Source organism: Bos indicus x Bos taurus, chromosome 21, assembly GCF_003369695.1.
Source record: "Bos indicus x Bos taurus breed Angus x Brahman F1 hybrid chromosome 21, Bos_hybrid_MaternalHap_v2.0, whole genome shotgun sequence".
Classification (NCBI taxonomy): domain Eukaryota; kingdom Metazoa; phylum Chordata; class Mammalia; order Artiodactyla; family Bovidae; genus Bos; species Bos indicus x Bos taurus.
The window spans coordinates 69,079,527-69,107,123 of NC_040096.1; the positions used below are offsets into that span (position 1 = coordinate 69,079,527).

Here is a 27,597-nt window from a genome sequence, read left to right on the forward strand (position 1 = left end):
CCTCCCTCACCCTTCCCTTCCCACCATCCCTGCAGCCTAGTGCCTCCCTTCCTCCAGGAAGCCCTCCTTGCAGCCTAGTGCCTCCCTTCCTCCAGGAAGCCCTCCTTGATTGCACAGGAGAGCCTGCCCCTCTTCCCTGTTGCCCTGAGATAAGGGACACCTCAGTCCCATGATCCTTGCACACATCTCTGCTGCAGCAGAGGGTTCCCTGGTTGCTGTGACAGCCATTCATCCGGCCCCCAGGCAGGCAGGAGAGCTGGGCCAATGAGCTCGTTGACATATGCCCTGGGGCTCAGAGGAGCTCTGAGGTGGCTGGGGGAGGCGGGACGAGGCCTTGGGGTGGGACCCTCCACTCCTGGGCAGGTTGCCTTGGGGGTTCAGGGGGAAGGGGTGACATATGTGATCGCCATGGGCCCAGTGTGCCTTGATCCCCCACGCTGGGTACAGACTGTGGAATCCAGGGCTCAGGCCTGCCCCGTGGGAACCCACTCAACCACCAGGGAAGGCTTCCCAGGGAGGGGGCTTCACAGGACAGGCAGTATTGACTTGGGACATCCTGAGCAGGGCCCTGGGGGTTGGGTTCACTCAGGGGGTGGGGCCTGTGCCCTCCACTGACCAGTAGTTCATCCACAGCCGCCACCAGGGACCCCGTGGGAGGTGCCAGCCCCCCCACCTCTGAGCCTGGTCTGGATGCTGCAGCCGCCAGGGAGCCCCAGGGCTGGGACCTCGCGGATGCCGTTCCCACCAGCCGCCAGCCCACTGGAGACTCATCAGAGACGGGTGGCCCTGGGGCCCTGGAGAGGCGTTCTTCCTGGTACACAGATGCCAGCGATTTCCTGCCCACGGAGGACCCCCAGGGCCCCCAACCCCTTGCAGGGGCTTGGCCAGTGGTACTGGGAGACGCTCAAGCCCTGAAGCCCCTCGACTTCAGTGACCAGCCCCCCAAAGCCATGGATCTGAGCCCAGACGCTGAGGAGCCCCCGGCCACACTGGGTGCCCGCCAGGCTGAGGCCAGCAGTGCAGATGAGGGCCTGGAGGACGCAGCTGCCCACTGCCACCGCGCCGGCCTCCCCGCTGCAGGCCCTGATGAGGATGGGGACGGGGAGCTCACAGCCCCAGACTCTGCGCTGGACACCTCCCTGGACAGGTCCTTCTCCGAGGATGCCGTGACTGACTCGTCGGGGTCCAGCACCCTCCCCAGGGCTCAGGGCCGGACGTCAAAGGGCACAGGCAAACGGAGGAAGAAGCGCTCCTCCAGGAACCAGGAAGGTAACTCAGGTCCTGTCCCTCCCCACCCTGCGGAGCAGGGATGCCGGGAGGGCGAGTCAACGGGGCTGTGTCCCTCCCCACCCTTCGGAGCAGGGGGGCTGGGGGCATCGACACATGGTCCGAGCTCATCCATCCCACGCCGGGGCCTGGACCTCCCCTGAGGCCAGCCGCTGCCCCCGAGAGTGGGCGATTCCCCGCCCCTCCGGACCTGCCGCAGAGGAGACAGCAGTGTCTCTGCACTGGGAGGGCCCCGCCCGGCGGCTGCGCCCCTAACCCACACTATCTCTGCCTGGTGATGCCAGCCCCAGCCGGGCACGGCGGGGGGCCTGGGGCGCGGCTGCACTTCGACTCAGCATCCATGTGGCCCCAGCCCCGACTCTTAAGTCCAGGGTCGCTCGTGAGGGACGAGCTGTTGAACGTGTCTCTTTTATTTGGAAGCAGAGGTTGCCCCCGACCCTGACGATAATAAAACAAAAAGGCTCTGTGTGATCCAGTGAGGTAGGTACCCGCCTGGCGCTCAGCACTAACTGGCGGCAGGGCCAGGCCTGCGCCAGCTCTCCTCAACACTAATCACTTCCCCCAGCCCTCCCCGGGACCCTCCTGGCATCCGGCTTCCCCTCCTGCCCTCTCGGAGCCTTGCTTAGCTGCCTTTTCGTCTCTTCCTGGGGCAGATGGGGCCTCCGCTGCCTGCAGACGGGTGAACGGGGCTCCAGGGCCCTGAGGGTGGGAGCGAGGCCCTCCTGCCTGAGCGGCTGGCTCACTCCCGCCCCCAGGGCCTCCCCTTTCTCCGGGTCTCTCCTCAGGGCACCCTCCTCTGGCCCTGGTGCAAGCCACACGCATCCCCAGGGAGCCAGAGAGGGATAGGCAGGCTGCCCGCCCCTGCAGAGGTGCTCAGGTCTCTTTTCTAGGGGGGAGGAGACCTAGGGACGGGTCTGTAGGTGACTCCCTGGTGATGGGCTCCGGGCCTCCCAGGACCCCTGAAAGTGGGCGGGCCAGTTGGGGTCTTTGACAAGGCTCACAGGTGTGACCAGAGCAACAGGCCTGGGTCCTCGCCGAACACCGGCCTGGGCTGTGGACCATGATCGGATGTGGGGACTGGGAGCCCTGCTGGGTCCGGAGCTGCATGAGGGCAGCCCTGGTTCTCCACGCACCTCCTGCCCGCTGGACTTGAGGCGAGGTCCAGCAGGTGCTGGAGGCTGGGGCAGGGGTGTGGTCCGGGGCAGCTCTGGCCGCCAGGCACAGCCTTTCCCTCTGCTCCAGGGGTCGCCCCTGGGGGGTTGCCAGCTGGGCTCTCTGCTCTGACACACCTGCCTTCACTTTACAGGAGCCCTGCACAGCCCTTGGGGCCAGGATCTGGCCTTGCAGCCCCAGCTGCTGGCCCTGGGTGTGGGGGACCTTGGGGGGTGCCTCTGTGGGTTTGGGGACCGCAGCCACATGTGACCGCTGTCTGGTGAAGATCACTGAGCCTAGTGTGGGGTCTGAGCTCCCTCGAGCTCCCCCCGCCAGCCCCTCGTCCCCGGGTTAGGAGGGAGGGAGGGCCGCTCCTCTTTGTCTCCCCGCTTTTTGTTTGGAAAAAAACTTCAAGTTGAAGGAAATTTTGTAAGGAGGTCCCAGTGAACACCATCTACTCTTCACCTTGAAATTTCAAAAACATGCAAAATATAGGAAAACCACTAACATCTGCTTCCTTCTCCACCCACACCCCCTCCCCACGCACTTCACAGACCAGTTTGAGTCGTCAGGACACGCCACCCCTGGGCTCGTCCCTGGTCCCCAGGTCAGGGCCGTTCCCCGCCACATACCTGGATGGCGAGCCAGCCTCCCCTGCAACCTCAGGGCGGCCCCGCGTCTCCATCTGCCCGTTGTGGCCGTTGCTTTGCTTTTCTGGACCGAGGTCCTACTGGGACCGCACACCCAGTCACCCCCGTCTTGTGTCACGCTGAAGACACAAGTCACTTTGGGGGCATCCTGTTCTTCCCCCGCCGGGTCCAGATTGCGTTGGGGGCAGGACCCACACCCAGTGACAGAAGTCCTCCCCAGAGCACCGCAGGAGAGGCTCACGGGCCCGTCTGCCCCGTGCTCAGCGGCACGGACACCAGTTGAGAGGTCAGCTGGCGGTTTCGGTGGACCCTCTGCTGCCCGAGTGTGGCTTTCACTCTGGGATGAGTGAGCAGCCAGTGGGCGAGGCCAGGGGTGGCTCTCAGTCTGCACTTTGGTTTCTGTCCTGTCCTTCCTCCCACGAGCTTCCCTGCTGCCCTCACCCTGGTGGGCAGTGTCGGGGGCGGGTGGTCTGTGCCCACGGTGCAGTGCTCCCATGCCCACGGGATGAGTGGCCTTAGGCCGCCTCCTCGGGTCCTTTCTTAAGGACAGCCGCACCCCCTCCATCTGCCCACCCCCGCCGGCTGGGCCCTGCCTGCCGGCTCCTCATGGGGCAGGGCCCCAGCGGGAGTGACCGACCATCTGCTTCTGCCCCGGTTGTTCTCGTCTGTCTCTTCTGAGCACTGATGCCCACCCCCCACGAGCTGCCTGGGTCCGTGGGGGCCAGGAGAGCAGGGCCTTTGGGGGAAACAGCCAGGCAAGGGTCCCTGGACTCGAGAGCGTGGAGGGCGCTGGGTGCACACAGGAGCAGGAATTGGGGGCCGGGGGTGCTGGTGCCCTGAGGATGGAGCAGAAAGAGTGCAGGAGGCCCCCACTGAGGGGCTGGTGGGGAAGTGGCCGAGTGAGCCCCAGGGAGAGCCGGCGATAGTGAGCCGGAGAGTGTGGCCGGGGTGGGACTCGGAAACAGGACACCACGGAGACCACGCCCGTCCGTCCGTCTCAGGCGAGAAGCATGCCTGGCGACCCCGGGCCCGATGGGTGGACGGGAGCCAGCCTGCTGGGGGTCAGCTGGCACCTGCCACCTGAGGGCGCCTCGCTGCTCCAGAGAAAGGGCCTCTGGGGTGGGCACCGTGCCGCGGCCCCCAGCCAGGCCGCTCTGACCACGTTCTCTCCTCTCCCCACAGGCCTCAGGCCCAGGTCCAGAGCCAAGTGAGGAGCCACGGCAGGGCTGCCGGGCGAGCTGCTGGGCGGGGCCCCGGGCCAGGCTGGGCCAGCCCCCGGGAAGCCCAGAGTCCGTGCCTTACCTGGCCTCACCGCGGCCTCTCGGAGCCTCGGGCTGTTGAGGCCAGGACCCCCTGGCGCCCCCCTGGCCTGCCTGCACGCTCCTGCCCTCGTGGTCTGCTTTCTAAATGCCGCAGCCTAGCCCTGACCCACACCGCATGCACCACGGCCCCCACCCGGCCACCTGGAGGGGGCGGGTCCAGTGGCTGCGTCCGGGGCGCCCTGAGCTTGTGACCTGGCTCCCAGATTCCCCTGGGGACAGGCCCTCACAGACCTCCCCACCGAAGCGGCGGAGCCAGGGAGGACCGGAGCCCCCGCTCCACAGCTCTGCCCCCAACTCACTCAGTTGGGCTGAAGCAGTCATTTTTAACTGAAATGGGATGATTTGTGGGTTTCTACTGTTTTGTGTGGCCGAGCTGGGGACAAGTAGGTGGGTGAGGGGACCCAGGGCCTTCGGGTAGAGGCAGGCTGTCTGGCCGTGCACAGGAGAGCCAAGGCCCCTCTACTCAGAAGAGGGAAACCCCCATGGAGTTGGCACCCCCGCCATACACCTCCAGCCCTGAGGTGGGGAGGGGGCTGCCCTTGGGGTCCCTTCATCAACAAGACACCCGGCCTACACCTGCTGCCCCTTCCTCCAGGCCCCACTGGGCTGAGGGGAGGCCAGGATCCAGGCCGAGGGGCCAGAGGGGCTGCCATCTCCTCACTGACCCTGTGGGCCCCTTGCACTGCCCCCACCCTGTGTGTGTGTGCTACCAAGACTGGAGAAACTTTGGGCAATAAAGAACAAGGCTAGCCCAGCAGGGACTATGATGTGTTTACAACTCATGGGTGAATGTGGTGTGACCACAATGGCTGTGATGATGTGGGTGGATGGACGGATGATGGACAGATGGGTGGATGGATGGACAGATGGATGGATGATGGGTGGGTGGATGGATGACGGACAGATGGGTGGGTGGATGAATGGATGTGTGGACAGGTGGGTAGAGGAAGGGAGGAATAGACAGGTGGATGGATGGGTGGGGGGCTGCATTGGCAGGAAGGTGGATGGAGGGATGGAGGGGCCTCGCTGCCCCCACAGAGCACCTGGGAGAGCGGCAGGGCGAACGGCAAGCAGACGCCAGCGCCGTGGTGAGACGAGCATAGCCCCATGGGGCCGTAACTTACACGCGTAAACGTTGCCTGTTGTAAGTGTGTGTAATGCAGCTGCCTTTCCAGCAGATTCACAAGGCTGTGCAGTCGTCACGGTGTACTTTTGGAACACTTCCGTCCTCCCCCTGAAGCTCCTGCGTTCCCCCTTCCCACGGCCCCGGCAGCCGCTGCACTGCCTTCTGTTGCTATGGGTTGACCTTCCATGGACATTTCACTTGAGCGGAATCGGACAGCACGTGGCCTCCTGTGACGGGCTCACCTCCCCTGGCGTGACTTGGAGACAGCTGTGCTGTGTGCGCTGTGGAGTGTGTCAGGACGCCATTCCTTCGTGTGGCTGAGTGGCGTTCTGGTGGATGGACACACCACATTCTGTCCGTCCATTCTCCTGTCCGTGGACACTCGGGCAGTCTCCGTGCAAGGCTCTGTGAGCCACGCCGCTGTGAAAGTCTGTGTTCTGCATGTCCATCTTCATTGCTCAGGGACAGATTCCTAGGACAAGAATGGCTGCGTCACATGCCAAGTTTTATATTCAACTTCCTAAGAACCCGCCAAACTCTGTTCCAAAGCGTCTGCACCGGCGCTCATTCCCGCCCTGTCTCAGGTTCAGAGGCGTGTGTCCTGGGGCGTCGTGTGCGCTGTGCAGTGAGGTCACAGGGAGCCCTGTGCTGCCCCGGCTTTGGGGACAGGCCTGCCGCCTACAGGGCTTCTGCTGGGGAGCGTTCTAATTCGGGCTGGGCCGTGTGACTGGCCGGGCCCCAGCTGCCCGGCCTGGACAGGGCTGTTTATAGAAAAGCCCAACTTCCCCCACCCGCAGGCATGCTGGCTATTTATAGACCAGGGCCTGGGGGAGAGGGTGCCTCAGCCAGCACCTGGCTCTGGAGCCTGTCTGAACCCCCATGGCACTCCCCTGGTCCCCCCAGGCCTCCATCTCACACCTGCTGGCCTGGAGCCCCGGGGTCTCCCCAGGGCAGGGCTCGGGGTGGCAGCCCCCGCACGGGTCCTTCAGCACCAGTGACGGACGGGGAAGCACCCCACTGCCTCCCCGCTAAAGGTGACGTCAGCGAAGCCCTCTCCAGGCTCCCGGTGGGCATCCTGAGACAAAGAGGAGACCCCCACCCCTCCTGCCCCGCCCACCCTCGGTCCCGCCCACCACAGTCCCGCCCCTCAGCAGGGACACAGCCCACCTCCCACTCCCGCATTCCCGAAACCCTGCGCCCCCTGCCGTGCCTCCGGTAGGACCCCGCGGCTCACCCACCTTCAGCCTCTGCAGCCTTGCACGCAGCCCGCCTGCAGCTATTCCAGAGGATTCCCAGAGCGGGTGGCCCGGGGGTGGGGGGACAGGAGCATTGCCCATCCTGTCACCGTCACCGAGGGAGGCCTGGCACCCGACCTGTAACCCGTGGTGTCCCCGTGTGAGAGAAGAGGGAGTCGGACACAGGGGCCAAGCGACCTGCCCAGGGTCGGAGCCTGGCTCTGCCCAGGAGCCCAGGGGATGAGGCTGGGGGGCGTGGGGAGGAGGGAGGGGGAGGATGGGGCGCTGGCGCAGCCCCTCTCCCCCCCGGCTTGAATCCCTAATCCCCACGAGGGTGTGAAAAGAGCAGGCAGAGTGTCTGGTCTCCCCCTGCCTCGGGCCTGGGAGCCCAGGGAGCTCGGTGGCTCTCTGAGCCCTGGGCAGAGGCCAGGGGGGAGACTCCAGACTCCTCCGTACCAAGAATGCCCCAGGAAAGGAACTAGAGGTACTAACTCCCAGCCCTGGGGCAGGGGCCGCATAGACCACCCCTACCCCCTGGGGCCTACCCTGGCGTTTCTATGACTTGTAGGGCCAGTCATGTCCAAGCCCGAGTCCACCTAGGGTGTGCTGGGCTACAGTGCACTCAGCCCGAACACGGGAGCCCAGCAGACCACGTGCACCGTCTCTGGGCGCCCAGTCTCTGCACAGGAGGAGCAGGAAGGAAGTTTCGGAGTGGGGTCTCCAAGAGACCCACTGTGGCCAGTGAGCACTGTGGCCACCCTCTCCTGTGTCGGCCAGGTGACCTGAGAACACCGTCGCTACTCCCTGGACCCGCAGCCTGAGAACCGAGGGCAGCTGGAGGGCAGCCTCACTCCTGGATGGATGGAGCCCGCCTGCTGATGCCGGGGTGCCCTGTGACAGCAAGCGGGGGGGGGGGTCCCTGCCCGAGCGGGTGGATGAGGGGACGGGCTGTCCTCTCTGTGGCCACCAGAGGGCGCCCACGCCAGGCCGAGGTCCCGAGTTCACCGCGGGGCAGGTGAGTGCCCAGAGCGCCCCGCGTGGAAAGCAGAGACGCAGCTCCCTTTGGGCAAATTGCACGCCCGCCCTGGAGTGGATCTGGACCCCCAAATGTGGCCTCGCCGGGTCCAGGCCCCGCCACGGGGAGGACGAGCGCGATCGCCCCCAGGAGCATGCCCGGGTCGCTCCAGCCTGGCAGCGCGGGAGGGACCCCGGAGCGCGCCTCTGGCCCGCGAGCCTCAGCCCCACCGGGCCCGGGTGGCGGCGGGGGCGGTACCAGCGGCCCCGAGGTCCAGGCGGCGCGTCACGGCGCCCGAGAGCCCGCCCCGGCCCCGCCCCCCGCCCCGGGCCGGCTCCTTTTAATGGCGCGGCGCGCGGGTGCGGCGGGCTCTCGCGCGGCCCAGCGCAGAGGACGAACCGAGCCAGCATGTCCGGGACCCGAGCCTCTAACGATCGGCCCCCCAGCGCGGGCGGCGTCAAGCGGGGGCGGCTACAGCACGAGGCGGCGACCTCCGGCTCCCGGGTGACCGTGGTGCTGGGCGCGCAGTGGGGGGACGAGGGCAAAGGCAAGGTGGTGGACCTGCTGGCCACGGACGCCGACGTCGTCAGCCGCTGCCAGGTGCGGGCCGGGCGCCGGGCCCCTCCCCCACCCCGAGCCAGGCGGACCCTGCCCTCCCTGCCCTCCCGCCCTCCCCAACACGCCCCGTGGACGCCTTCCCTCCGGGGACACCCTCCCCAGCCGCCACCCCCACCCACTCGGGGCAGACCGTCTTCCCTCCCCCACGGGCTCCCCCAGGGACCCCGCCTTCCCCGCCGGCCCCACCCCCAGGCCCGTGGGCCAGGGGCCGAGCTATAAATACAAGTCGCTGAGTTGGGGACACTCGATCCTCAGGGGGTTGGGTGTACCATGGGTGTGACACTGGGGCGGGCACTGTGGGGGGCGAGGCGGGGACCCCAGATCCCCAGTGGCTTGGAGGCCACCCAGACTCCACACTTCCTCCTTCTGTCTAGGGCTGGGACAGGGCTGGCTGACCACAAGAGGTCAGTGTGCGGGAGGAGGCTGCCGGCTGGAGCCCAGAGTGGGAGCGGGCATGGCCTCTCGGAGCCGTGGAGGGTCAGCCAAGTGGGGGCAGAGACCCAGGCAGGACTGCAGGCCAGGGCCCGAAGAAGGAGAGGGAGGAGCCTGGGTCTTCTGGCCAGGGTGACCCCGAGGCTGGGGGTGCCACCCAGGATGCCAGACACAAGCTCTGTCCCCCAAGGGCCCCTGCCCGCTGCGGGCTGCTCTCTGCACCCCGTCTGTTGTCTCCTGCACCCCTCGGGGCCGTGCCGCGCTCGGGGTGCAAGGGGATGGCCTGGAGGGGTACACTGCTCCTGAGGCTCACAGCCCCATGCGGGGAGGCTGCCAGAAGTGAGGAAGGGACACCCCCTGGGCACCTCACACCTGAGCTCCTGCCAGGAGGGGCCCAGGACTCAGCGCCACCGTGGGGTGGGGGGCAGCATGCCCACTGGGGCAGACGCTTCTCGCAGGCCGACTGTGGCCTCCTGGAAGGCGCCTCCTGGAGAAGCGGGAGCCTCCCACCGTCTCAGCCCCTCAGCCGCAGCGAGCAAGTCCACACCCCTTCCCCGGCCCCTGGGGTGCAGCCTTCTGCTGCATGTCCCCTCAGGGGGCCCGCCTGCTCCAGCTGTGATGCCCAGGGCCCTCCGTGTGACCTGCCCACTCTGGGCAGCCTCACCCACCCTCCTCGAAGTGACCTCGGGGCTTGGTAGGTGTCCGTGAGGGCCCTCGCCTCGGAACCGCCGGGCTCCCCGCTGTTGACGCGGTTCTGGAGGAAGGCCCTCCCTGCTCTGCCACCTGGGTTGGCAGGCCGAGCCCTGCCCTCTCCTGTTGCTTGTGAGAGCCGTGGGCGGGACCAAGCAAGGGCAGAGCCGCCTGGAGCCCCCCGCCCAAGCGGGAGCCCACACGGCACCCTCTCCCTGACCCAGCTTCTCCCTGAGATCCAGTCTCCCCCTGCAGGCCTCCAGCTGTCCTGGGAGCCCACCGTGATTTCTCACCTCCAGCCTCCGAACAAGCTGGTGAGGCAGGGATACGGGACCAGAGCCACTGAGCCGTTAGAATAAGACGCACATATGGGTCCTCCCGCGTGCCACACCCGCCTGGCACCAGCGCTGGGCTCCGGTTGGCACAGGGAGAGTCCAGCCCCCACCCTGGGAGGACTGCTTTTGCCTGGAGCCCAGAGTTGTGGCCTTCACACAGCACTTGGCCCCAGAACTGGGTCGATCTCAGAGCTATGGGCCAGGGCAGCGGGCAGCGGGCAGCTGGCCACAGAGTCACGGGTGGGGGGCAGGGTGGGCTGGGGCCCCAGCCCTGCCTGGGTGGCTGTCTAGAAGGGCTGAAGCCAGGCAGCCCGTGACCAGAAGGGTCGCCTGGCCTGTCACCTGGGCCTGGGGTCATCCCGAGCGGCAGCCGCGACCCCCGTGGCCGCCCGGGGACCCTACTTTGGTCCTGCCGCTGCACCGGCTTCCGCCACCCCCTTCCGGCGCCCGCAGGCCCGTCTTCCGTCTGGGCTTCGGTCCACCTGGGAAGCCCTTCAGCGGCCTGGCTCAGGGGAACTCATTTTCCACCTGCCCAGAGGCGCCCCCAGTGGCCACCCTCGGTGCTCCCCATCTCGGGGGTTTGGGGCCCGCGGTCAGCATGCACCGCAAGACCCCCAAGACCTTCCTTAGGGTCCAGAGACCTGGGCCATAGCCCCCTGCTGTTCTGTTTGCCTCCGTCTCCCCGTGTGGATGGGGCCCGACCCTCCCCCGGCGTCGGGAGGCCCCCTGCAGCCTGGGCGCAGGTCCGGAGGCTGCTCCGGGCCCCCATGGCTCAAGGGCTCCCTTCTCCCCTCACTCTCCACCCAACGCCCCCTCCCTCTTCCTGGCCCAGGTCCCGCAGCAGCCCCACGACAGCGACCCCGAGCCGCCTCCGGCTCCCTCCGCCCTTTGCAGGCCGCGCGCTCCGCCCACTCCCTGGGAGACCCCGCCCCTGCGCCGGGCTTTCTCTTGCGGTGCCCGCGGGCATCCTTCCTGCTGTTTGACTTGCCCCACCTCCTAACCCGTCCAGATGGGAACCGGAGAGCCCACGCGCCTGGCCTGCCTGTCAGGGCCCCGGTCACGCCTCCTCCCACGCCGCGTCCTGTCCCCAGGACACGGTGCCAGCCCTCCCTCCGTTTCCAGAGTTGCCTTCAGCAGGCTTTGGGCCCCACAACGGCCCCGAGGCCTCAGGGCGACCCGGGCAGGATTTATATACAATTTCCCCCTCCAAGGGCAGTGAGCCGGCTCGGTGCAGGAGTCCAGCGCGGGATGCCCCTGTGGGCGCCATCAGCTCCCGGGAGCTGTGACCGAGGGCACAGTGGTCTCACTCCTGCGGGGTGAGGGGCCGCGTCCTGTGTCTTGTCGGTGCTCTGGGATCTCTCTCCCAGGGAGGGAGGCCGGGAATGCCCGCCCCCCCTCCCCGAACCCCAGGCTGGTCCAGGGGCCTCCCGGGTCCGGGGCTCTGGGGGAGACGCCCGGTAGTGCCTCCACGTGTGCAGCCTCTGATGACACCTGTCCTCCTCCAGGGGGAGCCTCTCCAGGGGGAGAGCCTCCGCAGGGTCACCTGGGCAGTCGTGGCCCTGAGCAGGGGAGACCTGTGCACCCACCTGGGGCTCCTGCCCTCCCCTCTCCCTCACTCCGGTGCCTCACTCGCAGAGCAGTTCTGTTTGGGGTGAATGGACGGATGGGTGAACCGATGGTAGAGTCCCTGAGAGCAGACACCCAAAAAGAGGCGCGCGAGGACTGCCTGGGCTCGCGACCTCCACGCTTTCACCCAGACCACGGTGGGGGTGGGGGCCAGTTCACAAGGCTCTCCACCCGGAGGGCAGACCCCTGGCTGGGCGGGATTCTGAAAAAACCCGCTTCTCTGTGGCCGCCCAGAGGCTCCGCCTCCGCCCGCGGCCACGCCCAGGGCCGCGAGCAGAGTCACAGCCTCGGAGGCCTGCCGCCCACACCCACCCTCTGTGCCTTGTTCGTCCACTCTGCGGGGGCCCCAGAGAGGGTGGGCTGGAGGACACCTGCAGAGACAGGAAGCGTCGGGGCTGGTCAGATCTCGGAGCGGGCCGGCCTTGGTCCTGTTGCTGTGTCCTTGAGCGAGAAAGCTCCACTTGCGGCACCTGGTGGGGGCATCCACTGGGGACTTTGAGTGGCCGGCCAGGCCGTGGGGGCGGTGTCAGCGTCCCTGGGGACTCTGAGCTGGCTGTTCCTGCCCTGAGGCTCCATCACGGAGGGGAGGACCTGGAGGGAGGCAGAGGCCCCCCCAGGCATGAGAGAGGGGTGAGGCCGGCTCCCGGTCACTACGGATGGGAGCCTCCAGAGCCTGTCCACCTGGGGGGACAGGGAGACAGTGCAGCCCGGGGGCGAAGGCCCTGAGGGGGCCGCCAGGCTGGGCCTGGGACTCTGAACCAGCTGTCCCTTTAGGTGGCTTTTCCCAGCCATGCCCCCAGCTCTCCCAGCCTGTGGACGACAGACGGGTGGTATATCCCTGCCCCGACCTCACCCACGCCCTGGGAGAGGGCAGACGGGGGTCTCTGGGACGTCGCCTGGACCTCTGCAGAGCTGCCAGGAAGGGCGCCCTCAGGTCAGCCGGCCCCGAGCTCAGTGTCCAGGGCTGGCTTACACTCCGGGAGTGGACCGTGGCCTGGTGCCTGGGCCCTGTAGCCAGTGGGGGTCATTTGCCGCCCAGGGACCCACGGCGGTCTGCGCCTGTTCCTAGGCACTGGTGTTTACCCCAAACGAAGGTGGAGTGTGCTCGGCCCAGCTGACGCTGGCACTGGGCACTTGAGAACCAGGGAGAGGGCAGAGTGTCTAGGCCCCCGCCATGGCAGGCAGGACGCAGCTGGGGGCGGGCCTGGCTCACAGGGAGAGTGTCTGCAGGGAGGCCGTTGGCCCGCCACCCAGTCTCGCTGCAAACTCCTTTCCTGGGATCTCGGGTCCCCCCACCCTCCGCCAGGTTGCCCCACCTACGTGGCAAAGGTTACCAGGGGCATGAACTACACAGAGAACCTCGTGTGCAGGGAGGCGCTGCACGTGTCCCAAGGTGAGGGCAGAGTAAGGATGGGGCCTCTGGGGGTCACTGGCCCCAGGACACACACCAGGACCCCAGTGACCCCAGGGGTCAGTTAGAGGCAAACCTGCCCCAGCCCCCCAATCCCAGGGTCATTCCAGACAGGCCTCTGCACATCCACATGACACATGGAACCCTTGGTGTCTGCAGGGCCATCGGGGGCGGCTGGGACGGAGGCTGGGAAAGGGGCGTTGAGGGGCGGTCGGGCTCCGGCTGCTCTCCTTAAATTGCCTGAGTGTGAAGTGAGGGAGGTCCAGGAGAAAGTGCCCCGGCCTGGGTCCCCCCCACCCCCGCCTGGGCCCTTTCCGTAGGGGAGACGGAAGGTGTGTGAACCTCCCCAGCCCTGCTGCAAGGAGCAGGTGCCCCTGGGGGAGGACACGGCCCTCGTTTGGCCAGCCCTGGCCAGGCAGGGAGCGACCACGCGCACGTGTGGGGCTTGTCTCTCTGCTGGGCCCTGAGGGGCGCAGGTGCTGGAACCCTCACAGCCAGTGGCCATCGCCTCCTCTGCCAGCCAGGAGGACAGCGGGGTGTGGGGGGCGGGGGCCCAGCCGTGGAGGGGCCCCAGGGATATGTGAGTGCCTTGCAGGAGGTGAGCTGGTGGGGCTCCGAGGCCTCGGGCAGCAGCCAGGACGTGTCTCCTCCCCGGCCCCTGCTCACTGGCTCCGGGGCCCCGCGTTGGGGCCCGCACTGGCCTCTAGAGCCCAGACCTGAGACTGGAGTCTTGCTTCCCTCCTACGTGGGGCCTCCTCCTGGCTACCCCCACACCCCAGTCGGCCTCAGGATGGTTTTTCCCGCTTTATTCCTAGGTGGGAGGCGCAGGCCCAAGGGAAGGCCTGCTGTTGCACGCCGGCTCCTGGTCCCGGAAAGGCTGTGCTGCCTGCCCGCCCTCTGCCCCCTCGGAGCTCAGGCTGTGTGGCAGCGGGGCCTGAATCCATGCTCCCTGCATCATCTCTGCATCAGAGGAGGAACCCCAGAGGGAGTTGTGGGCGGGCAGGCAGGGCTCTGAACCTATGGAGGCTTCAGGGGCTTCACTGAGCTGGCCTTCCCGGACCGTCAGCCCAAGAGGGTCCTGGGTGTGGGGGCCGGCCTGTCTCTTGGACCCAGTGCCCCAGCCAGGCCCTGGCACCCCAGACATGCATCAGAGCCAGCCACTGGACCAGGCTCCCCACGCCCAAGCAGAGATGGCGTCTCACACTCCTGCCACCCGGGCAGCGCAGAGGGGGCTCCTGAGCGCCTGCGTTTAGAGCTGCCCGAGTGAGCCAGGCGCCAGGCAGTCTTCCCCGGGTGGATGCCGATCAGGTTTCTGTCCCCAGGGAGGCAACAATGCTGGCCACACCGTGGTGGTGGATGGCAAGGAGTACGACTTCCACCTGCTGCCCAGTGGCATCATCAACCCCAAGGCCGTGTCCTTCATCGGTGAGTGCCCACCTGCCCGCCCGCCTGCACCGCAGCCCGGGAACCCATGGATTTGAGTGGAAGAGGCCTGGAGGTCATCGAGCCTGGGGGTCCATACACAGGCTGGACGCAGCAGGGCGCAGGGCTGGGCCCGGAAGGTCAAGGTTCCAGCCCCACCGAGACCCCTTGCAGAGGCCTCTGATCTGGGGACCCCGCCTCGGGGCCCCACTCGGAGCCCAGGACCCCCTCCTCCCCACTCCTGGGATGGAGGGACGGATGGAGGGTGCAGGAGGCTCCCCGAGCGCTCAGACTCCCTGGGTGTGTGTGTGTGTGCAAGCCTATAGGCGTGTGTGTGAGTGAGTGAGGGTGTGGGTGTGCATGCGTGTGTATGGCAAGTGTGGGTGTCACGTGTGTGAGTCTGTGTACATGTGTGCGTGCCTGTGAGTGTGTGTGCGTGTGATGCCCATGGGTGAGTGTGCAAACGTTGTGGGTCTGGCTCCCTGTGGGTCTGTGTGGGGCTCTCCATGGGCAGCTGTCCCCCGCCCCTCCTCTAGCCCCTGGGCAGCCCCCTCCCCCACCCCTTCCCATCGCCCTCTCCTGCCCACCCCTCCAGGACACTCTCCGGGAGCTTCAGGGACTTTTCCTTCTGGCTTTTTCCACCGCTGAGCAGGGCCACACATGTGACTCACTGCCCGGCCCCCCCCCACCCCAGGAAGCAGGGCTGGCACAGCGAGTGTGTGCCCGCTGGTGGCACGGGTCCAGCCCTGGGTGTGAGCCCAGGGACGCTATGGCAGCAGTGGATCTGGGGGGTGGTGGGCAGTCAGGCTGAGCAGGAAAGGGCGTGGCCCATGGGCTTCTCCATGGGTGTGGACTGGGCCCAGTGGAGGCTGAGGACCCCAGCTCACCAGGGACCCCGCGCCCAGGGGCCAAGTCTCTGCCCCAGGAGGCTGCTGGGCACCACTGGGTGGGAACCGGCCAAGGAAGCACCGCTCGCTGCGAGGAGGGGAGAGGAGTCTGCCCGGTGTCCCGGGAGCCGGGGGTGGATGGGGGCCAGCGGCCCCCAGGAGCATGGGCAGGGGCCAGCCCGCCCAGACACTGATGGGAGTCCTTCAGCAAGGGTGGGACGTGCCAGCGCTCACGCGGCCCCCCCCCGCCAGGCCCCGCCCCGTGGCCATCGCGAGGCTCCTGGCATTTAGATGACCTTTCGAGCTTGGTGTGGCTTGCCGCCTCTGAGCCACTCCCGTCTGGACCTGTGTCCTGTCTCCCTCCGCCAATCCCGGCCCCCCGGGGGACGCACCACCCAGGAAGGCCACGGGGGCCCCAACCAGCAGGCTTTGGTTTCAGAGGAAGGGGCAGCCTTGGCTTCAGCCTGGGCCCCCAGTGAGCTCGTGGCCGTGGTGAGCCCCCTCCTTGGCTGGGCTTGGTGCCTGCCCTCTGCAGACCCCCCTTCACTTTTACGGGGATGAGGAGGCCTGGATCCCGAGACCAAACAGCTGGAGGCTGTGTTTTCCCCCACCTCCTGCTTTCCCGTTTCTGTGTAAATCAAGCACGACAGCTCTGTTGAGGTATAACTTAGGCACCATGAAATGCGCCCCGGGAGGGTAGGATGGTGCATCCGTCCCAGCTCAGACACTTTCTCCCTCCTGAACACCTCCCCCAGCAGCCCTCATCTGCTGTCTCTGTAAATGAAGGTTTTTGTTTGGACCATTTTTTATTGTGATAGAGTACACATAATATAAACTTTCCATCTTTCATAATACAGAATTTATTTTATGTAAATTCATGTATTTTCTTCTAAATTTTATGCCCTACTTCCTTTCTGGGTATTCAGATTCCCTCTATTTGATGAAAGAGTGGCCGCACAGTTTTTTTGTAAATGCCCTTTTGTGGCAAAACAGTTGGCAACCCCAGATCTGTGCACTGATTTTTTTTGAAATGTGGAATCTTCTTAGAAGCCTGGGCAGCTCAGTTGCCTGACAGCCAAGTCTCAGGAGGGGACAGGCAGGTCTGAGTTGACCAGATGTGAGCTGACCACATCTGAGCTGACCCCGACCCACCACACAGCTGACAGCGAGCTATGTGACAATCGGGGAACGTTGGCCCAGCATGCAATTTAACCACTCATTTCTTCCGAACTGCATCTTGGGAATTTAGCATCTTAATGAGAATTATTAAGCTCCTTCTCATGGCAAAAAAAAAAAGTTTCCATCTTAACCACTTTTAACCGTCCAGTTCAGTAGCGTCAAGTACATTAGTATTGTCATGCAGCATCAGCATGTCCATCTGCAGAGCCCTGTCCCCCCTGAGCTCTCCATCCCCTTTCCCTCCCCTCGCCCCTGGCCCCCAGCACCCTGCCCTCTGTCCCTGCGAGTCTGACTCCTCCAGGGACCTCGTACAAGGGGGGACTTCATACAAGGGGGTCATACAGAGAGTGGCCTTTAGTGCCTGACTTACTTCACTTTATTTATTTATTATTTATTTCACAGGGGGCTTCTCTGGTGGCTCAGATGGTAAAGCATCTGCCCTGCCATGCAGGAGACCCAGGTTCCGTCCCTGGGTGGGGAAGATCCCCTGGAGAAAGGAATAGTTACCCACTCCGGTATTCTTGCCTGGAGAATTCCATAGACAGAGGAGCCCAGCTGGCTACCATCCACAGGGTCACAAAGAGTCAGACACGGCTGAGCGACGAGGACTTCCACAGTTACTTCACTTTATGTAGTGTGCTACATCCATCCGTGTGGCAGCCTGTGGCAGCACGCTCTTCCTTTTCACGGCTGTATAATAATCCCGTTGTGTGGCTGTACCACATTTTCTTTATGCATCATTGATGTCCACTAACGGACAGCTGGGCTGTTTCCCCATCTTAGCCATCATGAACGAGGCAGCTGTCAGTGCAAGGGCGTGAGTTTCACGGCGTTTTAAGTGTGGAGTCCCTCTGTCTGTGACCCAATCCAATCTCGTGTCCATGTGTCTCAGGCAATGGAGTGGTCGTCCACTTGCCGGGCTTGTTTGAAGAGGCAGAGAAGAACGAGAAGAAAGGTAGGTCATGTCCCCGCGGAGCCGCGCCGCCTGGGGGCCGTGCATGCTCCCGCGGCCGAGTTGGCGGTGCTCCCCGTGTGGTTTCTGCCGACGGCAGTGGCAGGCGGGCGGGTGGTGCGGCTTCCACACTGGGCCCCGGCCCGGACCTGCTGGCCCTGCTCACACCGGAAGCCTGAGCGCAGGCAGTCAGTCCAGGGGCCCAGCCTTTGGCTTCAGGCCACAGCCTCCCTGTCGCAGGCGAGCTTTCATGACACTGGGCACCGGTGACGCCAGGAGCTGCAGACGCGGGCTCTCCAGGACAGAGCCCTGAGGCTGGGCTACGACCCTGATGTCCCGAGACTGGGGACGGTTGGGCCGACATCCCTGCAGGGAAGGGTGTGGTCCCTGGGGGCTGCTCAGGGGCAGGAGGCGGGCAGGCACTGACCAAGGCCGCTGGCCAGGCGTGCGGGCAGGTGGGCCCCCGGTGGTTGTCTAGAAGCAGGTGGGTGACACGGCAGCCCTGAGGTGCCCTGGACGGAGCAGAGCCTCCGCCTTGGGCCCAGGCTCAGCGCAGGCGCGAAAGGAGCCAGCAGGCCCTGGCCCCGGGATGTGGGCTCTGGGAGGCGCCGGTACGGAGCCCGTGAGGAGACACAGCCGCCCGTGGGGACACGGGTGGATGTCTCCAGGTCCCCGGGGGAGGGCCCGTCACCAACCGCATGCCGTGTCTGCAGGCCTGAAGGACTGGGAGAAGAGGCTCGTCATCTCTGACCGGGCCCACCTTGGTGAGTCCCGGGGCCTCCCTGCCCGCCTGTGAACAAGTGACCCCGGGCTCCCCAGGCCTTCTCCAAGGCCGTGCTGGGTCAGGATGACTGCCAGCACAGGCAGATGGGGAAGCTGAGGCCTGGGGGAGGGGCCTGTGGTGTCCCCAGAGGCCCCGTAACCCTCTCTCTCTCCCGCGATGCTCCCGCCTGCCCGGCCGGCAGTGTTTGACTTTCACCAGGCGGTGGACGGGCTCCAGGAGGTGCAGCGGCAGGCCCAGGAGGGCAAGAAGTGAGTGGCGTCTGCGCTCCCCCCCACCCCAAGTCCGCGGCCGCAGAGCTGGGGGCGTGTTGGGTGCAGGGGTGCGTGCGTCCACCGGGAGCCCTGAGGACAGCGTCCGTCAGTTCACCCCACGCCTCCCCAACCCTGAAGCTCAGGCGAGCCACCTCTCCCAGGGCCATGCGGTCCTCCCCAGGGCAACCCCCAGGAGCGCCCGTGCCGTCCATCACCTGCTGCGCCCCCCGCCCCTGCTGGAATCCCAGGCCAGCCTTGACCGAAGCTCCAGCGGGCGCCAAAGCCTGCCTAGCCGCCTCAATGGCCAGTCACTGGTTCTCCAGAGATGTTCACTGCAGTGGGCCAGGGACAGTGTCAAAGCCGGGATGGGAGCGAAGCAGGCCAGAATCCTGCCTCTCACACACGTGTGCACACACGCACAACCAGTGCATGCACGTGCATAGATTACACACACACGGCCATGTACACTCGTACAGAGGGACACACGCACATACATGACGTGCATAGATTATACACACACGGCCGTGTACACTCGTACAGAGGGACACATGCACACACATGATGTGCATAGATTACACACACGGCCGTGTACACTCGTACAGAGGGACACACACGCACACACATGTAGGCACAGCACACGCTCACACGCAAGTGCACAAATGCTCACATCGGAACACACACGCACACACATGCACACATACGCTCACACGCAGTGCACACATGCTCACATCGGAACATGCACGCACACACATGCACACACACGCTCATGCACAAGTGCACACACAGGGCTTGGCCACACACAGGTGGCAGTGCTGAGCATCCACGCTCGCTGACCTGGGCTGGGCTGTGGTCGGCAGTGGGTACAGGGTGGCACTGACAGGTTCCAGCTCTGAGGAGATGGCAGGTGCCCAGAGCACCAGCCTCGGTGCTGGGCAGAAGGCAGCCGGGCCAGGGAGGGCACCGCCGGGCACTGGGCCTCGGGGGCCACGGCAGGGCCAGGGCCGGGACTTGGACCCACGCGCCGCCCCTGTAGCTCCCAGTCCTGGGGCGTGCTGTCAGAGGCATCCAGGGGTTCCCACGGCAGCCCGGCCCTTGGGGCTGCAGCTCGGAAGGGCCCTCGGGCGTCGCCCGGCTTGACCTTGGTTTAGGGGAGTGGACGCTGAGAGCTGGCTGGGGGCCCCGGTTTCCAGGCTCCCCCCCAGTTCCAGCAGGCCTGCCTGGGCCCCCCAAGCTCACGGCCCTCGGCCTGTCTTACAGCATCGGCACGACCCGGAAGGGGATCGGGCCGGCCTACTCGTCCAAGGCCGCCCGCACCGGCCTCCGCATCTGTGACCTCCTGTCTGACTTCGACGAGTTCTCCTCCCGGTACCTGACCCGTCCCCGGCCCTGGGCCAGGGAGGCGGGCGCGGGGCTCTGGGCAGACGGGGTGGCAGTCACTGTTGCTTCCGCAGATTCAAGAACCTGGCACGCCAGCACCAGTCCATGTTCCCCAGTTTGGAAGTGGACGTTGAAGGTCAACTCAAAAGGCTCAAGGTAGAGCTGAGCACCCCGGCATCGGGCAGGCCCAGCCCCACTGAGGGTCCCTCCACAGCTGTGCACGCTGCCGCGGCACGCCTAGAACGGGGCCTTGTTTCCCGGTGGCTGGGCTCGGGGACCACAGGCCTCCTGTGGGGGACCCCGGTTGGCGGTCTTCTCAGGAGGCCAGGGGCTCACCCGCTGGCCTGGCCCCTTGAGTCCTCTCTGAGGAAACGACCCTGGACATGCCGGGGGCCATAGGCAGACCCTGTCGGTCTGGGGCAGGAGGCAAAGGCATCCCAGCTCACTGCTATAGGGACGGAGCGGGTGGGATGGACATGCTGGGGGACAGAGGCCAGCCCCATCCATCGCGGGCAGGAGCTTGAGGTGTCCCAGCTCAGAGCTAGAGGGACGGAGCAGGCGGGAGACAGGAGGATGTCCACATGGAGCCCTTCTGGAAATCTCCAGGGCCCAGCTCCTCCAGCCTCGTCTGGGGCTCTAGATGTAGACAGGGATGGACCCACAGGGATGCGTGCAGACCAAGGGCCTCGCTGGGCAGGAATTTGCTGGAAGCCAGAGGCTGTGAGGAGGAGGCCAGAGCCGGGTGGACCCCCTTCTTGCATCCTGGCCCCTTCTTCCAGGGCTTCGCCGAGCGGATCCGCCCCATGGTCCGAGATGGCGTTTATTTCATGTATGAGGCGCTCCACGGCCCCCCTAAGAAGATCCTCGTGGAGGGTGCCAACGCGGCCCTCCTTGACATTGACTTCGGTACGTCCCGGCCAGAGCCCCACGGGCCCTGCCTGTTTTGTCTGCCGAGGAGACAGCTGTGGTGGGCTCGCCTTCGTACCAGGCTGCCCTCTGTGCCCGGGAAACAGTGTTACTGCCCTCTTCCTGCAACCTCAGCCAGGAGGGGGAAGGGAGGCTAGGCTGGGGATGAGGGACGGGGATGGGGATGAGGGGTGAGGGACGGGGATGAGGGAGAGACTGGCTGGGCCCGGGAGCCCTGACTGCCCCACCTGGGCCTCTATCCCCGCAGTCCCCGCTGTCCCCACTGTCGCAGGCCCAGGGACACACCAGCCCCGAGGCCACCTGAACTGTCCAAACCCGAGGGGCCCTCCCCCTCCCCACCCCCACCAGCTCGTACACACCCTGTGTTGGCCACGCCCCATGGGTGGTCCCTGGGGCCACTGGGGCGACCCCTCGCCAGGGCTCCTGTGGGGTGGCAGCCCAGCTGGTTCTGTCTCGCAGGGACCTACCCCTTCGTGACGTCCTCCAACTGCACGGTGGGCGGCGTGTGCACCGGCCTGGGCATCCCGCCCCAGAACATAGGCGAGGTCTACGGTGTGGTCAAGGCCTACACCACACGCGTGGGCATCGGCGCCTTCCCCACCGAGCAGATCAACGTGAGTCCCCATCCCCGGGGGACCGCGGGCGCCTGGTGGAGGGACCAGGGAGGCCGCAGAGAAGATGCTGAGGCTGCAGCTCCAGCCGCCCCCCAACTGCCGTGTGGCTGTCCCGCAGATCCCCCAGCTCAGGAAGGACGCTGAGAGCCTTCTCTCTGGCCCCGCCTGGGTGCCCAGGCTGCCTTCCTCCTGGGGCTGAGCGAGCCTGGGTTTGGTCTCAGCTGGATAAGAGCAGGGTGGAGCAGCGCCCACCAGACTCCCCAGCAAACTGCCCTCCAGCCTCTTGGGTGTCTCTGGAAGCTCAGGACGGCCCCCGCCTTCCTCTCCCTGGCCTTGTGCCCACAAGGCTGGAGGGACACGAGGCTCCTGTCCTGAGCAGGCAAGCGAGGGCCAGAGCAGGAAGGGGATGTGCTGGGCAGGGTTATGAACCCCGGAGAAAGAAGCACAAAATAAGCACACAGCCTGCTTGAGGGCAGCTTCGGGGTCTGCAGATCCTCTCTCAGCTGCCCAGGAGGCCAGGGCAGGCCTGGTCACGAGGCTCAGCTGGGGCAGGCGTGCCCAGGGCCTGGGGCAGCGAGCGGGCATGAGGAGGGGTGGTCGTCAGGGGGCCTCAGGAGGGTGGGGTGGGCGTGAGGAGGGGTGGTTGTCAGGGGGCCGCAGGAGGGCGGGGTGGGCAGCTGGCTCAGGCTCCATCCCCACAGCCCCCGGCCCTCCCTGTCGCCCCGCAGGAGATCGGGGACCTGCTGCAGAGCCGCGGCCACGAGTGGGGCGTGACCACGGGCAGGAAGCGGCGCTGCGGCTGGCTGGATCTGATGATCCTGAGATATGCCCACATGGTCAACGGATTCACCGCGTGGGTAGTGCTGAGGCGCCCTCCGCCCCCGGGGCGCCCATCCCCCGGAGGCCCAGACCAACTCCCCAGACGCCACAGGAGCAGGGCAGCCGGGCCTCAGGGCTCAGGGCCACAGTCCTCCCCACACAGGGTGACCTCGCCCCGGGGAAACCCTTCCACACAGCGAGGCCACCGGGGGGTGATGGGGAGGGCCGTCCAGGGTGCCTTGGGGCTGGCCCTGCCTCGGCTCTTGAGCGTAGACAGGGAAGGAGGCCAGAGGGTGGCCCGCCCCCGGAAGCAGTGCAGAGGTTCTCCTGGAGCCGGGGAGCAAGCCCAGAGCAGAGGGCCTGCACTCATCCAGACCCCTGTTCTGCTGGGCCGTGGGGACGGGGCAGTGCTGGGCTCCCGGCCTAACCGTCGGGGCTCTGCCATCCTCTGTCCTAGTCCTGCAAACAGAGGAGCGAGGGGTGGGGCTGGGCGGGAGCAGCGACGGCGGCTGACCGCCCTCGGCTTCTCCCCGTGCTCTGGACAGGCTGGCCTTGACGAAACTGGACATCCTGGACGCCCTGGACGAGATCAAGGTCGGCGTGGCGTACAAGCTTGGCGGGAAGCGGATCCCCTACTTCCCAGGTGCGGGCGCCGCCGCCCCTCTGCCCTTGGCCGCTGGTCTCGGGCGGAAGGGACGATGTGTGTGCGTCGGGCACGCAGGGCAGCCCGTGTCGGAGGCTCTTCCCACTTCTGTCCGTGGCAGATTCTCACCCCGAGCGGAGGCCTGTGCGTCCCCACTCTGGGGAGAGCTCAGAGGGACTCAGGGGCCAGCCTGAACCCAAGACCCTGGGAAACCCCCAGGGTCAAGGGACTCACCTGAAATAGCAGACACGGGCTGTGGACGCTCAAAACTTGGGACAAATAGGATGATGATGTTGACCTAAGAAAACACGTTTTTGGTTAGATTTTTTAAGGTCTCCCTGAAGTTTCTGTGACCAAGCAAGTGTCCCTTCTAAAAAGCGTAAAGGCAGTGACGTTTTCCTGTGTGCCTGGCCTGGGATCACGGATGATCCCACCCGCACCGGCGGCCGTGGGCGAGCTGCCCCCGTAGCCCCCCAGCATGTGTGTGCAGACTCTCGGCTGTGGGAGCCCCACACGTCTTCTCGGCCAGTGTCCCCCAGACCAACTGACTCTGAACTCCAAGAGGACACAGCAGGGCAGCGCTGGGACTCAGGGCATGTACTTGCGGTGGACAGCTCCTTCCAGCAATTTCTGACCACAGGGGTGGTTGGCGTCTGCTGTGAGGCCAGGAGTCCAGACCCAGTGGGATCCTTGCCCTGAGGAGGGGAACATAGATCCTTCAGGAACCCTAACACTGCAGGACCTCAAATCCCCTTAGAAGCGGGGGCCTCAGAATTCCTTAGCTGAGGTGTCCCCTGGAATCCGTGTCCAGGGTGGTGTGTCCCTTGGGCTGGAAGGGGAGCAGGAAGCATCCCAGAACTACCCCCCCAGCCCTGAGAAAACCAGGCAGGGCTGCTTGCCTTCTCTGCCCCCGAACGCTGGGGCAAGCAGACCCTGGGCTGGGGGTCCCAGGCCCGTAGCCATGTGGACATCGGCGGCACGCAGCTCACCCAGCCCATATCCGCAGCCAACCAGGAGATCCTGCAGAAGGTGGAGGTGGAATACGAGACGCTGCCAGGGTGGAAGGCGGACACCACGGGCGCCCGGAAGTGGGAGGACCTCCCCCCGCAGGCCCAGAGCTACATCCGGTTCGTGGAGAACCACGTCGGCGTGGCAGGTGGGTGCCCTGTGTCCAGCCACCCCCTCCGCCGGCCTCGCCCTAGGCTGAGCCTCCCCTTCCCCTTTCAGTGAAATGGGTTGGTGTCGGCAAGTCCAGAGATTCGATGATCCAGCTGTTTTAGACAAAGCCGGAGCTGACCGCAGCGGCGTGGCCCGCGTCGTGTCCTTTCCTCGGCCGGCAGAACCAACGCCATGAACAAAGAGATTTGAAAGCTATTTTCTGTACTTCTGTGTTTTTCTTTAAGCCTTCAGCCCAACTCTCTGATTTCTACAACTTGAAACATCTGAAGGCCAGTGTCATGTACGTTTTTAAAAATCCTGCTATTTCACGTGAGCTCAAACCAGAGCCCTTTTCTGGCTCACGAACTGTCGCATGGCTGCCTGTGCAGCTGGAGCCGCTGAGCAATAAACAAATCCCGCAGCCGCTGAGCAGCAGTAAGCCGTGCAGGTCTTTTTCTGACTTCGTCACCATTGCTACGACTTTTAGCTGCTGAAAGGCCCCACTCGGCAGCATCAGCGGCCGGGGTGACTCACGTTTTCACTGTCAGGAAGCCAAGCTGTTTGTTTGCTCAGACAACAGAATGGGAGCAGCCCAGGGAAGGAGGACCATGGGCGTGAAGCACGTTTTCCAAAATGGAACGTCTCCCCACAGACTCGCTCTAGACCCCAGAGCCCTTCCCCACACGGCAGCCCCTGCCTTTCAGTGGGACAGCCTCTGCCCCGCCCTGTGTCCCCTGGGCAAAGAAGACGCTTCTCAGCTGGCAGAACCTGCAGAGACCCTACTGAGGTCTGTGCTCAACTGGAAGCCGTACTCGGCTCATTCAACGCTTCAGAGTTTGTGGTCAGTTTAGAAAAATAATTGGCCTTTTGGTATCATTTCAGAGAGAGAAGGGTTTGTACACATGGAGAGACTAGGAGTCTGCCAGGCTTAAACCCTCACTTTCTAGAGCCGAGGGTGCCATCTGGGTTCACTGACACTGGGCAGGTGCCAACCCGGCTTGCTTCCCGTGGACCCCGCCAGCCCCAGGAAGTTCTGCAGGGCCCAGTGTCACCGGCTTGCACCCTGGAGCCCCAGACTCTTGAGACAGCATATTAGGTGAACAGGCCACATATTGGGAGTATGGCTTCACACATGCTAGTGAGCTCTTCCAAGTGGCCAAGAATGGCCTTCGGTGATTTGAAAGAATGCAGGAGCACATGTGTGGACCAGCTTCCTCGGGCAGCAGGGCTAGAAGTGAGAAACACCAGAAGAAACTGACCTTGGCGTTTCCCGAGAATTGTTTCCCTTCACGACAGAGCAAGGGTGGGGAAGGAGAGAGCCCCGCGGCAGGGTGAGCTCTTAGGGAAGGAGGAGGTGGACCCCAGCTCTCCTCCCTGCCCCCAGGGACTGTGCTTCTCGTGACCAGATGACCGTCTCATCCCATCCTGCTACAACAGAGGGGTGCATGCTCTGGGCAATCAACCAGAGTGGGCATTTTTCAGAAGAAAGAGAAATCACTTTGTTCTGTGTAAAAAGCTGCACTCCCGGCTCAGCAAGCTCCGCCTGCAACTTAGATTAGAAAGCTGCCGCTAAATCCTTCACTCCAGTACAAGTTGTTTTTCCCTTCCAGCTCTGGGTCACATCCTGCGGAGGCAGCCGCAGGCGGTATGTCTGAGTATCTGCAGAAGTTTTACAGAAAAGACACCAAACTCGAGGGGCGCCATTCTCGGCTGCACCGGCGTCCTTGCCCTTGTGTGGCCCAGACAGGAGGCTGGGGGCTGAGGTTAGCCGCCTTCGCTCAGTATCAGGTGCTGTGAGGGTCTGAGCAATTATAACCTGGTGCCCTCTCTCCTTGGCACCAACAGCAGACCCCCAGGGAAGAGGAGCTTACACTGGTCTCAACTGAATGTGTGGGGAAAAGATAAGTAAGTGATTCAAGGATGTTGCTCGATAAATTGTGTTTTTCAAGCCATTTTGCTCAGAAGGTTAATGTTCATTACCCTACCACTGAGCCATTCCACACCTAGGCACTGGAAGAGAATGTTCAGAGCAGCTGCCTTCATCAGCGCGAAACCCGGCACAGCCCATGTGCCCGTCCACAGGGCAACAAAAACTGTGGTCCACCTGCACACGGGCACACTCAGCAACAGGAGGAGGAGACCACGGAGGGGTGCGGGACCCTGGATGGTCTCGGAACCAGCCAGCTGAGGGGGAAAGCCAGACACAAAGGGCTGTGCGCAGAGCGAGCCTGCCCTGCAGGGAGGGATGCAGAGCGACGATCACTTCTGCCGGAGGTGGGGAAGGGCGACGGGTCACCATGGCAACGGGTGGGACTGGACACACTGACCATCCGTGCATTCCAGTGGACGTAAGGACACACAGCGGCACTATACGTAAACTGTTTCCCAATCTAACAGTCACTCAAAGTAGTACAACCATGCTGTGCAACTGAGATGATTAGCACTCAAAACTGTAGGACCCTGGGGGAACTGTGATTAAACATTTTAGCGAAAACACTTCCAGCCGGCCCTGCCCCTCTGCATTTGTCGGAAGGGGAACTTTGCTGCACTTCTGGGAAAACACAAAGCATGTTCCTTCCTCATCTGATGTGTATTCAATTCCAGAACGTCCAACTTTCTAAGATCAAACTATGCCATTCCACAGATGCTTTGCATGAGTTTAGTTCCCGGCCAGCCAGTTTTCCTGGGGTGTCCCCCCACCCTGGGCAAGGTAGGTCTCCTTACTCTACTTCCACAGCCCCTTGTACTTCCCCTTTGGTAACATTTGTCCCACCAGAGGGCAGGGACCCAGTTGGCTCTGCCCAACACCACCCCGAGGGCCTAACACAGAGGGTGGGACCAGTCATGGGCTAGACTGTGTCCCCCTGGAATTCACATGTGGACACCTCAACTCCTAGCACCTCAGACTGTGACTGTGACTGTATTTGGAGGCAAGGACTTAAAAAGAATTAACAATCATGTGATTGCTGTTCTTATTCACTCTAAGTTGTGTCTGACTCTTTGCAACCCCGTGGACTTCAGCACACCAGGCTTCCCTGTCCTTCACCATCTCCTGGGGTTTGAGCAAACTCATGTCCATTGAGTCAGTGATGCCATCCAACCATCTCATCCTCTGCCACCCCCTTCTCCTCCTCTCAATCTTCCCAGCATCAGGGTCTTTTCCAATGAGTCGGCTCTTCGCATCAGGTGGCCAAAGTATTGGAGCTTCAGCATCAGTCCTTCCAATGAATATTCAGGGTTGATTTCCTTTAGGACTGACTGATTTGATGGCCAAGGGACTCTCAAGAGTCTTCTCCAGCATCACAGTTCAAAAGCATCAGTTCTTTATTTATGGTCCAAATCTTGCATCCATACATGACTACTGGAAAAACCATAGTTTTGACTAGACAGACCTTTGTTGGCAAAGTAATGTCTTTGCTTTTTAAGATGCTGTCTAGGTTGGTCATAACTTTTCTTCCAAGGAGAAAGCATCTTTTATTTCATGGCTGCAGTCACCGTCCACTGTGATTTTGGAGCCCAAGTAAATAAAATCTGCTACTGTTTCCATTTTTTCCCATCTGTTTGCCATGAAGTGATGGAACCAGATGCCATGATCTTAGTTTTTTGAATGTTGAGTGTTAAGCCTTTTTCACTCTCTTCTTTAGCCTTCATCAAGAGGCTCTTTAGTTCCCCTTCAATCTCTGCC

The 27,597-nt window shown here is 64.1% G+C and overlaps 2 protein-coding genes and 1 long non-coding RNA gene across 6 annotated transcripts in view; 2 read left to right on the top strand and 1 right to left on the bottom strand.

The window, feature by feature from the left end:
* Nucleotides 1-5,172, top strand: part of INF2 (inverted formin, FH2 and WH2 domain containing) — a 28,319-nt gene extending 23,147 nt beyond the window's left edge. For 2 of the 3 annotated variants that reach the window (XM_027522022.1, XM_027522020.1), the window contains exons 21-23: nucleotides 634-1,269; nucleotides 1,711-1,767; nucleotides 4,272-5,172. In XM_027522022.1, coding sequence (XP_027377823.1) covers nucleotides 634-1,269; nucleotides 1,711-1,766 — 692 coding nt within the window. In that variant the 3' untranslated portion in view covers nucleotide 1,767; nucleotides 4,272-5,172. The remainder of the gene's footprint in view (nucleotides 1-633; nucleotides 1,270-1,710; nucleotides 1,768-4,271) is intronic. The other variant, XM_027522021.1, reaches the window with a different exon arrangement.
* Nucleotides 5,173-5,546: 374 nt separating this feature from the next.
* Nucleotides 5,547-13,723, bottom strand: LOC113880035. Its single transcript, XR_003507570.1, has 2 exons — nucleotides 9,821-13,723; nucleotides 5,547-6,009 (listed from the first exon to the last, which is right to left on the bottom strand). It is a non-coding gene; the product is annotated as an uncharacterized LOC113880035 (long non-coding RNA).
* Nucleotides 8,120-25,864, top strand: ADSSL1 (adenylosuccinate synthase like 1). Of its 2 annotated transcripts, XM_027522023.1 has the most exons (13): nucleotides 8,120-8,387; nucleotides 14,222-14,324; nucleotides 17,280-17,342; nucleotides 18,053-18,103; nucleotides 18,305-18,371; nucleotides 19,632-19,739; nucleotides 19,826-19,907; nucleotides 20,531-20,657; nucleotides 21,138-21,292; nucleotides 22,021-22,145; nucleotides 22,657-22,754; nucleotides 23,761-23,910; nucleotides 23,982-25,864. In XM_027522023.1, exons 1-13 carry the CDS (start codon nucleotides 8,196-8,198, stop codon nucleotides 24,032-24,034), a joined length of 1,374 nt encoding a protein of 457 aa, XP_027377824.1. In that variant the 5' UTR covers nucleotides 8,120-8,195; the 3' UTR covers nucleotides 24,035-25,864. The 2 variants fall into 2 exon arrangements, with proteins under 2 accessions (XP_027377824.1, XP_027377825.1); XM_027522024.1 differs by lacking the exon at nucleotides 19,632-19,739 and having other exon boundaries at nucleotides 8,124-8,387.
* The last annotated feature ends 1,733 nt before the right edge of the window (nucleotides 25,865-27,597 follow it).